Source organism: Rhinatrema bivittatum, chromosome 7 (assembly GCF_901001135.1).
Source record: "Rhinatrema bivittatum chromosome 7, aRhiBiv1.1, whole genome shotgun sequence".
NCBI lineage: Eukaryota > Metazoa > Chordata > Amphibia > Gymnophiona > Rhinatrematidae > Rhinatrema > Rhinatrema bivittatum.
In genome coordinates, this window is record NC_042621.1 from 278693314 (window position 1) to 278707106 (window position 13793).

At 42.8% G+C, this 13793-nt stretch overlaps 1 protein-coding gene and 1 long non-coding RNA gene across 3 annotated transcripts in view; one reads left to right on the forward strand and one right to left on the reverse strand.

The window, feature by feature from the left end:
- COL17A1 (collagen type XVII alpha 1 chain) overlaps positions 1-13793 on the reverse strand; it is a 135257-nt gene that overhangs the window by 42297 nt on the left and 79167 nt on the right. For both annotated transcript variants that reach the window (XM_029610329.1, XM_029610328.1), the window contains exons 33-36: positions 13639-13674; positions 12570-12605; positions 4758-4838; positions 2028-2063 (exon numbers count right to left, since the gene is read on the reverse strand). In XM_029610329.1, coding sequence (XP_029466189.1) covers positions 2028-2063; positions 4758-4838; positions 12570-12605; positions 13639-13674 — 189 coding nt within the window. The remainder of the gene's footprint in view (positions 1-2027; positions 2064-4757; positions 4839-12569; positions 12606-13638; positions 13675-13793) is intronic.
- LOC115095951 overlaps positions 1-13793 on the forward strand; it is a 34221-nt gene that overhangs the window by 3086 nt on the left and 17342 nt on the right. The window lies entirely within an intron of this gene.

The following is a 13793-nucleotide window of genomic DNA, read 5'->3' on the forward strand; positions in this document are numbered from 1 at the left end:
TGCAATATTGCAGGCCGTTGAGCAGCCAGGTTGGAACCGACAGGCTACAACTCCCCAGAAATCAATCAGATCGATGCTGGCAGGTTAGTGGTGGCTGGGTTACCGTCCAGCAAGGTGAGGAAAAGTAAACAAGGGGTGGATAAGGAAAACACAAGCTAGTGACACAGCAGGCCATGGGGAAGATAAATGAAGCATGACCTAGTGACACTACAGGCCCTGGGTGGCTGATCTGGATGGGCTAATTGGTTTTTCTCCACAATCCTCTATTATTTCACTATGTTTATCATTAACCAAAAGATTCCACCTACTGCTTCGCAAAGCAAATATCAAGGTATATGCATGACAGCATCAGAGAGATGGGAAACGGCGTCATCCAACGTGGTGCTTGAATGTCCTCTAATTGTTTTGCTTGTTCAGACTTTCTAAGGTTTGTTTGTTTAAATCAATTTGGATTGCATTTTAGAACAGCCAGTGTTAATTTTCTGACCCCCCCCCCCTGAGGAAGCCATGTACGGATGGTGAAACAGAGGCCTTCAGCTGGGAACATTTGGCTATTTATTCACAATTTATTCGGAATAATGAATGAATGAATGAAGATGTCTTACGCTATTAAGTGCTTGCCATATTTCATGCTATTGAGCACTTAAGGAAAAATGTTTTAAATATTTTTACAGACAATGCTTTTTTGAGGGATTTTTAATTTAATGTTTTTTTAATTTTGTTGCCAGTATTGATTACAGCTGCTTGAGGCCTGCGGGCACAGGACGTGACAGACCTACAACTTTGCTTGCTGTTGTTTCAGTAAGATATGAACTTTTTTTTCCTCCCACATTATATATTTTATAAGAACAATCTCTTTCCTCAATTTTTCAGTATTATGAGTTATTACAATGACCATAATATGAGAAGGAAGATGTCTGAGGGGTGAAATTTAATGACCATTATGGTTTTTGGGATAGTAGTCCTTTTTTTTTTTGGGGGGGGGGGGTAGTTATTACACTTACACTCCTTATTTAATAATATTATGACTGCACTTATGACTTAATTCCAATTCTAGCATCATAAGATGTAATCATAGGTCAGTCCCTTTAACTGTGTGATTCTCTATCTTTTTCTTAATTTTTTTTTTTGGAACATTTTGAAGTTGAACGTAAAAAACCTTCTGTAATGGCACATCATATCGTAAAGTTGAACGCTTATCTTAGATACTTATCTGTGAGGGATCTCAAACTTTATATCTTGCCTTTATTCTCACTCAACAGTGCCTGAGATCCCTCACTGATAAGTGTCTAAGATAAGCATTCAACTTTATGATATATCAATACCGAAGACTTTTTATATGTAACTGAAAAATGTTCTAAATAAAATAAGAACAAGATAAAAAAAGAATCACACACAGTTCAAGATTAAACCTTATGATGCTAGAATTGTATGATGACAATTGTGAATGCAGTCCTGCATCTAGACTTAGGATGGTCCTATGATATATAAATAATGCAAATACTATAATATTTGCTTTGCTAAGCAGTAGGGTGGAATCTTTCTATTAATGATTACTGATAATTTCACTAAAAGGTTCTATATACTTTGACTATGTTTAACATAACAAGGATAAACTATAGTGCCCTAGTTCGGCAGCATCAGTTGGTAGGCATTTTGAGGGCAATTTTCTGCAAATTTCACCAGGCATTGCTGCAAAGTTCGCAAAGATACTTTTTACCTGCAGTCTTTGCACCAATTTTCAAAGTAAAACTACCCATCTATTTTGAAAATTGGCCAAGGAAATTTGCACCTGATTTTTCTGCACAACATTTTTCCCAACCAAAACGACACATGTTTTCTCCTCCAACTTAACCCCTCCCTGAGAATGTCTCCTCTACAATGTGAGTAAAAGTAAATGGGTTGGGAAATACATGTGTACTTTTTTTCACATACATGGGACGCAATTTTTAGACAGCTAATTTAAGAGGCTACAATGCTCTCTACCAATGGAAATGGTTTTATGTATCTAATGAGGATCTCAGTACCTGGCTGTCCTGGCAGTCCAGCTGGCCCAACAGGACCTGGTTTAAAAAGGTTGAAAAGGATATTAATTTTCTATGATTATATAAAGCAATAACTGAGAAAATCAGTTGGAAAGAATTAACACAATTGGTCTCAGCATAAAGAATTATTTATCTTCCATCTGTTGCCCATCGCATCTTTTTGAGTAATTCAGTTCATCTTACACCATTGCACTCCTGCTTTTTCTTAGAGATGCACCTCATATTTAGCAATTTGTTTTTATTTTCCTCTTTTCTTTGCACAGCTGAAATAATCTTGATAATTAAGTGCATCCTTTTTGTTTTTGCTTCCCCTAAACTTGCAGAATAAAGAACTATAATGTAATGTTTTAAAACATAGTGGCATACCAGCTAAATAAAAACCATCAGGACCAGAGCTGTTGCCACTTAGCAATATAGATTTGCCCAATTCATTTTGTGGCACATCTTCTCCAGCTTCCTCTAATCATGAAAAATGAGAATCAGAATGAGTCGTGTTGCAATTCATCTGAGGCCATGTTGCTCTCATTAACATAACTTTTTATCCTGTGGTTCTTTTTAGCTCATGTGACAGCCTTATTAAAACCAGAATATTCTGCTTTTTGGTGGCAATTTTCAATAGCTCATGGTATTACAAGGTACATGTCTAGGCATGTACCTTATTACTAATTTTCAAAGGATTTAGGATTTAATTACTCAATTTTCCAAACCCATGCTCAAGCCCTTTGAAATAAGGGTGTTATGCACATACAAATATATGCATGCATTTTGTATCTGCTATTTCTGAAGGTAGCTGATCAGGGATAAAAAAGCATGCATACATTTGAAATGCAATGTACACATGGGAGCAGATATTTAAAGGCAAGTCAGTTAAGTGACAAGGATATTCAGCGGCATGGCTAGGCCCTGAATATTGATGTACAAACTCTACTTAGCTGGCTAAGTCTCAAAATCACTTAGTTATCTGGCTTGATTTTCCGGCTAAGAAGTTCTGCCCTGATCTGCCCACTGCTGCTCTCAAGTTAGCCAGCTAACCAGATAGTACCATTTATCCAGCTAGCAGTGTTTGAATATCTGTCAAACATTGCTATCCACCTTTCAGCCGGAGCTTCTCAACCCTCTCCTTCCTCATGGCCACCCGATTCCCCTGGGCCCCACCACGCCCATTCTATTCCGCTTACGCACAGCAATATATTTCAGTCGCCTTTCTTTATGTATCGCTTGTTTTCCACTGTTTTGCTGCCCTATTATATTTGTCATTCGTTTTTGACGACCTGTTTATTTATAATCAAATTTTAACTATAATGGTTTTATTTATAATTGCTTATCTATAATTATTATTTTCTATATTCACCTGTTATTTAATGATTTGTCGACTTGTTTCAATGTAACGCCATAACTGCGACTGTTCTGTTTCAATGGAAACCGATATGATTTGATATTTTTATCAAGAATGTTGGTATACAAAAATGCTAAATAAATAAATAAATATCATGCTCCTGCTGTATTCTTGTCTTCCAAACTAAACATCCTCCGAACATCTCTTTTTAATCTGGCTAAAAGTATGCAGATGTTAAAGCCCACACATTTTTAGCTGTTCTGAGGGGGACAATTGTTTTTTTTTGTTTTATAACATGATTTTGTTATTTTGTTTTAATTTTAGTTAGTTCTTAGTTTGGTAGTAATAGGACATTGCCAATAGTTGTCTTACAAATGTTATACTGGATGTCTTGCTCTTTTTTCTTGGGCTTTGTAATTATATTATGATATTGTTTGATTTTGTTGCCTTATATATATTTTTTTAAACTGTAAATCACTTGGATGTTTTTTCTACATGCAGTATATCAAATTCATTGAATAATAACAACAATTTTCAACCAGAGCAATCAGCCCAGGTAAATGCTTGTTCACTCGGTTGAATTGCTCTGAAAATTGACCTCCACTAGAATAGGGGGAACAAAATATTAAGCAGAACGCCCTCAAGCAGTGGGAGAATTCCAATGATGTAAACAAAAGGGCAATTCAATTAAGTATGAGGTGCCTCTTTAAGAATAATGGAGCTATATACCAGAACACATAGCTATAAAACTATATTGCAGACTTATCTATATATACACTTCTTGCAAGCTGCTGAAGAGTAGCAGTCTTCAGATCAGCCATCTTGCTAACTATGAGTTTCTTTTAGTTTGCTGAGCAATGCAGATCATTCCAAACAAAAGAACAAGACTTGATCTTTGCCCCCCCCCCCCTTAGTCTCCTTCATGTTCTCCCACCACTCTGCCACTTTGTGCACCCAGAAAGGCTCAGTTATCCTGCTCTGCCAGATCACTGTCAGACTATTCATCTTCAAGCAGTTGACTTCTTAGAAGCTGTTGTCTATGGTTCCTTTCCACAATCACAGATTAGGGGCCCTTGGTGAAACCCCAGTTGTTAGCCGCATACCTTGTCCAACCAACTCCAGCGTAAAGGTTCTTTAGACAGTGCAATATGTGCTAAGGCTAATCATGTGTAAAGAGCTCAGCCAATGTGTTATGCTCATTCCCTGCCCCTGACTTATCCAGCAAAGTGTCGCCCGCTGATCCTAGCCAGATATTCATCGGCATCACTTATCTGGATAAGTAGTACTTATCCAGATAAGTGCTTTTTTGGATATTGGCCTCATCGTGTATATTGGGTCCAAAACTATGTCTGAATCACCTGATAGGGTTTACTTACCTGGAACACCTGGTGGTCCCTGAGGGCCCAGTGGTCCAGGTGGACCAGGAGGACCAGGAAGAGCATAAGATGATAAGCCCTCTGAAAAGCAAACACACGAACAAAGTTCCCTTGGTCACGTTCATATGATACATTTTAAACCACACAGCACCCTTCACCCATGCGGAATTTCAAATAACTAAGCAAGAGGAACTGTCAAACACTTCTGTCTCTCTGGCAGACAAGGTATTTTTTTTTATTTATTGAATTGGTTCTAATTATCAAATGAATTACAAAATCATTTTTGCTACGGATTTGCAATAAACTTCTCAAATGTTCTGAATTCTGTGGTAATTCTCAAATGCCCAGTAACTGTCCTATTTTTCAGGTCTTGCTCTAATCCCAAACTCCCTGTGCAGTCATGGGTGTCTCAGAAGCCTGCCTACACATTCCTAACTGAAAGTTTCTGTGTTCCTTGTTAGCACTAACCAGTCAGTGAGTACGAGCAGCAGCATCGCCACTGGGGACAGAATGGGTAAATAGTTTGCACAGCACATTACTTAATTCTTTTCCCATCCAGAGATATATTGCGGTTGCTCTTCACTGCTGCTCTGACCTAGGCAGGCCACACTTGCTTCACTAAGAGTCTGTGATCTGCTAACAGCTGCCAACTAGCGTTGTCAACTGGCTTCAGTTTTTTCAGGACAGGATAATCCAGTCTTGTTTTTACCCCACTCAGGTCTGGCGCAACTGGGTGTGCACACCGGGCATTTGCATGGGGCGGCGCACCTGGGGAGGGTGGCAGCAGCAGGGGCCGCCACTGGAGCTCAACTCGCCGATGGCCAAAACCAAGAAACGTTTGTGGAGAGGCGGGCCGCTGGCAGACCTCAACCCGCCAGCGGCCAAAAATGAAGAAAGACCGTGGCAGTTTCCTCTTTTAGCTGCGTGTGGGCACTCACAGCTTTGCAGCTCCCCCCCGTAGAAAGGCCAGAGGGGCCAAAGAAAGGGTAGCCTGCAGGGCCGTGGTGGAGCTCATCCCATCACAGCCCAAAGTGAAAAGGAAGAGGACAGAGGGGGCCACGGTGAAGCCCATGCCACCATGGCCTGGAGAAAGGAAGCCGTGTGTGTGTGTGTGTGTGTGTGTGTATGTGAGAACATCTGTATGTGTGTGTGTTTCTGTGGCAGAGCTTGTGTGCATGTGTGTGTGTCTGTGTCTATGTGAGAGCTTGTGTGCGTGTGTGTTTCTGTGGCAGAGCTTGAGTATATACGTGGCAGAGCTTGTGTTCATGTATATATGTCTGTGTCTATGTGAGAGCTTGTGTGCATGTGTGTGTGTCTGTGGCAGAGCTTGAGTATATACGTGGCAGAGCTTGTGTTCATGTATATATGTCTGTGTCTATGTGAGAGCTTCTGTGCATGTGTGTGTGTCTGTGGCAGAGCTTGAGTATATACGTGGCAGAGCTTGTGTTCATGTATATATGTCTGTGTGTGTCAGAGCTTGTGTGCATGTGTGTGTGTCTGTGTCAGAGCTTGAGTATATACGTGGCAGAGCTTGTGTTCATGTATATATGTCTGTGTCTATGTGAGAGCTTGTGTGCATGTGTATATTTTTGTGTCTATGCGAGAGCTTGAGTGCGCATGTATGCATTGTGTCTGTGTGAGAACCTTGTGTATTCATGTGTATGTGTCTGTGTCTGTATGAGTATAATGCACTAGGGGACAAGTTAAAGTACTATAGGTTCCCTATATCTGTACTAAATGACTAATCAAGGGAGCCTTATTGTATAGATATCAACTCACACAATCTATCAGCAGGTATTATTTTATTATTAATGAGACCACACCATAAAACCTATCTAGACAAAAAAATCCTGTCTAGCACACACATACATCATTCATATCAACACATCATACAATAAAAACATTAACACATTTAATGTAAACACTACTCAATGACAAGTGCAAAAACAGCTTTCAAATATCTATATATAATGTTTTTCAACAATAGACATATTTTTCCACACAATAATTTAATTAAACATATACATCCAACTGCTTCATGGAACACTGGAAAATAAATATATTAACTCAAAAACATTTTCCTTTTTAATCATCATCAATATCCAGTGACCAAGATGATTCAGCACAGTCCATTGGACTCCTTTTAGGACTATTTCCTAGTCCTAAAACGACTTGGTCACTATTTCCTAGTGACCAAGATGATTCAGCACAGTCCAATGACTGTGCTGAATCATCTTGGTCACTGGATATTGATGATGATTAAAAAGGAAAATGTTTTTGAGTTAATATATTTATTTTCCAGTGTTCCATGAAGCAGTTGGATGTATATGTTTAATTAAATTATTGTGTGGAAAAATGTCTATTGTTGAAAAACATTATATATAGATATTTGAAAGCTGTTTTTGCACTTGTCATTGAGTAGTGTTTACATTTAGGGGCGGATTTTCAGAGCCCTGCTCGCGTAAATCCGCCCAAAACCGGGCGGATTTACGCGAGCAGGGCCCTGCACGCCGGGAAGCCTATTTTACATAGGCCTCCCGGCGCGCGCGGAGCCCCGGGACTCGCGTAAGTCCCGGGGTTCTCGGAGGGGGGCGTGTCGGGGGGGCGGGCCCGGTCGTCGCGGCGTTCCGGGGGCGTGTCGGCAGCGTTTTGGGGGCGGGTACGGGGCGTGGCTACGGCCCGGGGGCGTGGCCGCGCCCTCCGTACCCGCCCCCAGGTCACGGCCCGGCGCGCAGCAGGCCCGCTGGCGCGCGGGGATTTACGCCTCCCTCCGGGAGGCGTAAATCCCCCGACAAAGGTAAGGGGGGGGTGTAGACAGGGCCGGGTGGGTGGGTTAGGTAGGGGAAGGGAGGGTAAGGTGAGGGGAGGGCAAAGGAAAGTTCCCTCCGAGGCCGCTCCGATTTCGGAGCGGCCTTGGAGGGAACGGGGGGAGGCAGCGCGGCTCGGCGCGCGCAGGCTATACAAAATCGATAGCCTTGCGCGCGCCGATCCAGGATTTTAGCCGATACGCGCGACTACGCGCGTATCTACTAAAATCCAGCGTACTTTTGTTTGCGCCTGGAGCGCAAACAAAAGTAGGCTGTTCGCGCTTGTCTGAAAATCTACCCCTAAATGTGTTAATGTTTTTATTGTATGATGTGTTGATATGAATGATGTATGTGTGTGCTAGACAGGATTTTTTTGTCTAGATAGGTTTTATGGTGTGGTCTCATTAATAATAAAATAATACCTGCTGATAGATTGTGTGAGTTGATATCTATACAATAAGGCTCCCTTGATTAGTCATTGTGTCTGTATGAGAGCATGTGTGCAAGTGCCTATATGCATGTGTGTCTGTGTGAGAGCCAATATATCACATATAGGTTAAGATGTGCTTCGGGTAAAACTTTTGTGTTGGGCTTCGTTTCGGGGACCCCCCTGTGGCAATTTTGTTTTTCCCACGGTTCGGGTTTTTTTTTGGGGGGATCCCGATTTTCGGGTTAGTGCGCATTATCTGGAGTTAGCGCCCACTAACTCAAAAATTATTTTTTTCCAAAATTTCAAGAAAAAATTCAATCGTTTTTCGGTTCTCCCGAACCATTCCAAATTAGGCAATTTCGATGACATGGCCTAATTCGGGAAAAATGATTGCACATCCTATTAGGTTCTCCCTGGTATGCTCACACACACACATAATGTGTCTAAGAGAAAGCAAGTGTGTATAAGAGCATAGGTATGTATATAAAAGATGGAATTTGTGAGAGAATGAGTGTGTATGTTTCTGTGTGTGTGTGTGTGTAAAGATAAAGTTTGTGTGACTCTACCTCCCCAATCCATGACAATCTTAAGGTGACTGGAAATCTAAAGATCTCAGGTATGGAGAACAGGAGACTTTTTAAATCCTTATTCATTTTAATTATTGGGTTTAATTTGATGTTTCTACTGTTTTGAAATATTTTATTGTTTTTTGGGGAAATATTGGAACATATTTTAATTATTGGATTTTTTTATTCATCAGATGTTTTGAAATTTTTTTTTGCTGTTTGGTCAATTTTGGATATTCTATTTGTTAACTGGTTTGAAATATTTATTCTTTTATGATTATGATTTTACTATTATTATTGATATTTTATATTATTTTATTCTTTAATGTTTTATGAAGAATGGTAATGTTTCTGTTTTTCCATTGTTTCTCTGCTTATAGAAGTTAGCTTGTTGTGGGTTTCAGTTCAGTTCTTCTCATCATGTTTCTTTTTATATTTCATGGTCTCTTTATTCTGTATTTGGTCAAGGTCTATCTGTGTTCTCCATATGTGACCGAGGTGAAGTATTCTGTTACCATATAATTTATCTGTAGTGATCTATAGCAGTCTGATTTGTTGTTTTCCTAATAGGAAGTGTATTAATGTTCTAGGGCCTAGTGTAGTATGTGCAGTGTTACCTTTTCATAGGTAAGTTTATTAGAGATGTGAATCGGAACATGAATTGGTTCTGATTCCGGTTCCGATTCACATGGTGTTTTGTTTTTTTTTGTCCGGCCCGATCGGGTTTTTTTTTTTAATTGGCTGCGCCTGAGCCGATAAACAAAAAACCCACCCCGACCCTTTAAAACGAATCCCTTAGCTTCCCCCACCCTCCCGACCCCCCAAAAAACTTTTTACAGGTGGTCCAGTGGGGGTCCCGGGAGCGATCTCCCACTCTCGGGCCATCGGCTGCCACTAATAAAAAATGGCACCGATGGCCTTTGCCCTTACCATGTGACAGGGTATCCGTGCCATTGCCCGGCCCCTGTCACATGGTAGGAGCCCTGGATGGCCCAATGGCACCAGCCATCCAGTGCTCCCTCCATGTGACAGGGGTCGGCCAATGGCACGGATACCTGTCACATGGTAAGGGCAAAGAGCCATTGGCACCATTTTGATTAATGGCAGCCTACGGCCCGGGAGCGGGAGATCGCTCCCGGGACCCCCACTGGACCACCTGTAAAAAGTTTTTTTTGGGGGGGTCGGGAGGGTGGGGGAAGCTAAGGGATTAGTTTTAAAGGGTCAGGGTGAGTTTAGGGGTTATTGTTGTGTGCCATTTTTCCCGCCCTCCCCCAAAACGATAAGAGAACCCCCACGAACAATATCGTGGGGTTTTCCTATCGGTTTCAGGGAGCCCCCGATTTCTGACGATTTTGAAAATATCATACGATATTTTCAATCGTCAGAAGCCCAATTCACATCCCTAAAGTTTATTACTGTTTGAGTGTTGGCAGTTAGGGTTGTTTTGGTATGGAAGGTTTACTGTATTGTAATGGTAATTTCGTTTATTCAGGGCTTTCTGAGGGCCAAGCTCATACTCAATACGCATTACAAAAAGTCTAGTTCCATAGGAGTTCCAAGGGTCTTTTTTGCAGAGTTTTCTGGTTGGCACCACAGCAGTGCATGTAAATATAATATGCATGTTGTAAGTGATATTTTGCCTCAGAAGACTGTACTTTAGAATGTGCTTTTTCATGTAAAATCTGTTAGAAAATCACCAAAAACAGAAGCAAACTCCTCTCAATGTTAACAATCAAAAAAGCACCAAAGAGAGGGAACTAGAATTAATTCCTATTACCACAATATATTAAAGACAAGAGACAATATCTCTTGTGGTAATAGGAATTAAATCTGTTATAAATGCATAATTGAATTGTGTGTGGGCGTCTGTAGAGGGTGTGGGTGTGTGTGCAAGGCTGTAAGGTTTGCTTAAGGACCCTAATACCCTTCCCTTGACCTTGGGTTCCATTTGGGGGGTGCCAGTTTTTAACAATATAAATTGCTGGAGGGTGCTCAGCTTTTTTTTTTTTGATGGGCCCGGGACAGAGACTGAGTGATGCGGGGGGGGGGGGGGGGGGGGGCACACAGTACTTGTTCACACAGGGCAGCAAAAATAGCAAGCACCGCCCCTGACCCCACTGCTTACAGGGATTAATAGTGCTGAATTCCCAATTGCATTCCATATGAACAGCAAGACTACATGTCCCTGCATGCTTTGGGGCAAAACCAGGATTGGATCAGCTTGCTCTGAAAATCTGGAGTCAGCAATACTACTGCCAATCCACTCATCCGGCTTTTTATCCGGACTGCAGACACGATCATGTGACTGACAGTGGTGTCAGGAGCCATTCTGCCCAGCCCAGCGAGGCAGAGAGAGAGAGACAGTGGTTCAGAAGTTAGAAGTTTTGAGTTCCTAAAACCACTGGGACAACTTGATTCAAGCCAGGGCACAAACCAGCAGCTGGAAAGAGAGTGGAGAAGTCTTTATTTGTTGCCTGGTGGGTTCTGAATTAAAGGTGGCAGCTGGCAGAGGAGGAGGAGAGAGCATGTGGCGTGGTAGGTGCTGTATTCCCATATGTTGGGGGCTGCTAGTGGTGGCTCTGTAGCTGGTAATAGCGAGATATGTAGGCATCATTTTATTATGCTGCACCAAGTTTGACTGTAGGGGCGTGCAGGTCACAAATGTTTATTTCATTTTAACTTTTTTTTTTTTTTCCCAGTTTGTTTCCCGAACTGAAGAAAACCCATACATTTAAAAACTAACTCCCCCAAAATAAAACGAGCCTCCCAGAGACCCTCCAACCCCTTTCCCACTCTGCAAAGACAGCCCAGGGGCCCTGAACTCCCAGGATGGGCTGGAATCAGGCCCAGCCGGGGCCTCCCCAGGCTCCTCCAACCCCCTACTCCTGCCCCATAAAAAAAAAATGGTTTTTGGCTTCAGTAAACTTTTCCTTTCTTTTGGAAGACAATGCTTTGTGCCTGGATTTTCTTTTGGGAAAGACCCAGTGTGATTCCCCTGGGCCTTACAGGTTAAGCCTGATCCTTCGGGAAGAATCCAGTTTCCAGGGCGGAAATGAGATGGAGAGGGCGCTGCGGTCTATGATGCGTGTCCCACTGGTTTAGGATCCTAATGCTTCTAACTTCTGGACTGCTGTCTCTCGCCCTCGCTGCGCTGGGCACCATTGTTAGTGACATGGATGTGCCACGAGAAAGGGGGGGGGGTTACAGTGGTATCTCTCTCTAATTTTAAGCCAGTGGGTCCCGGTCTTTAGAGTCAGTGGTTTTCATTTGATGCCTGAAGTACGCTTTGAGAAATATATACGTTATGAAGAGTTACCTATATTTATTCCTGTAACCTGCACAGTTTTGATGCACCGCACTGGTCCCATATACATAATACACTGAATAATTTTTGGGGCCAGCAGTCAATACAGTACTCAAAGCAACTGAGCAGGTTAACATCTTTAGCAGCTGCCGTTAGGCAGAAATCAGAGGAAAAGCAAGCTGTGTGGGGAGGGGGGTGTGTGTGCTTTGTTTTTTGTTTCTATGGGAAAATGTTAACTGGGTTTTAATAAAATAAGAAGGCAGTTTCTACTCTAGTTCTCGCTCAATAGCTCACAACTTGTGATCAGGGTCTCCTGGCTTACAGAAGAAACTGCTCCTTCCTTGGAGCACAGGTCATCTTTGCACAACTGCTGTGACTTTTTGAAAATCTCGGGCAATAGACAGTCTAGAGATGCCATTGCCCGCTATTCTAGCAGGGCTCATCTTACTGGCTGCAGTGACTGGTGCTACCGTCTGCCCACAAGCAAAGCGGCGCGACGCCTCCATTCCTGGGCGATGCAGTCCCGGAGGGGAGCCGGGTAAAATCTCCAGCACCGACAACTGGGCTGCCTTTCTCCATTCCCCTGGCAGGAGCCGCCTGCCCCACAACAACTCACCGAAGGCTTGAGTGTGAATTCGTGAACGGATCTGGGCAGTGTACAAACAGGATCAACGTGAATTAGTGGAGAAACAGATAGCTGCCTACCTGCATTGATAACCCTGCCTTGAGATCCAGTGTCACCTGCAAGGAACGAATGATTTTATTAGGTAAACATTTAATAGACCTTTTACTCTACGTTCTCTCAGGAAACCACCATTTAAGTCGATTGTTTTTACTGGCCACCAGGCAAGGGGGGGGCAAGAAATTTTACCAGTTCACAGGAAAAAAAAACCCCAAAAAAGTTTTTTCCCCAGTCCCTCCTGCCTTCCCCTTACTACCAGACTCCGTGGCACTCCGAGCTGGGCACCCTACCCAAACTTTGCTAATGCAATCAGCTGCTACACTGAGGCTTGGCATGAAGAACCAGCCAAGCTACCCTTGGCTTGTTCACATGGTGAGAGCCCAGAGTGAGTCCCTAACTGGGGCTTTCGAGCACAGCCTGGGGGTACTGGAGTAGCCACATTTCAAAACTTTTCTGGGACATTTTGAAGCAGGTGGGAATAAAGGAACAAATAAAACTCCAGTGAAAATGGAATGGCCAAGGTGAAATTTTGTGAAGAGAGCAGCAGAAAAATAAAAAGGTCAGTTTTCAACCAAAAGTAAGGTCAGTTTCTCTTCCGAGAACCTTCCGCCCTTCTGTACTAGTGCTGGCACTGAATCAACCTCTTGCGGACATGGAGGCAGCGAGCAGAGCCTTCTGTACTTGGTCTAGTAAAAGCAGAAGAGCGAAGCCTGGAGCCTCCCTTGGAGGCTGCCAGCGCTGCCTCTTCAGGAAGAGAACAAGACCAGGAGGAGCTGCCGTGCACGCAGGAAGGGTGGCCCACATGTCCCAGGTCAACCCTGCCTGGATCTGCATCTCTATGGACTTGTAATCCTGTCCATTCCCAGAGAAAGAGGAACTACCAAGCCAGTAAGATGCCATCGGGACCCAAGCCAACGCTGTGCCAGCTTTTCAGGGTTGTGCTGGCTGGGTCAGGTGGGGCTTCTCTGGGAAGCAGTTATTGCAGTTTTTCTCTCTTTAGCCACTAGATGCCACTGTTGAGCCAGGCACCCACTGAAACTGCAGCTAAAAATCAGTAAACTGCAGGATATAGAACAGCCAGCTCAGACTCACCTTTTGCCCCTTGTCGCCCAGGGTCACCCTGAAGCCCTGCAATAAATAAACATATGGTTAACTCTTATTTCTGGATATTTTTTCAAAATAGAATTATTATTATTATTTTTTTTTTTAGCAAGATCATTCTTTGCAAGAACATAAAATCCTAGTGA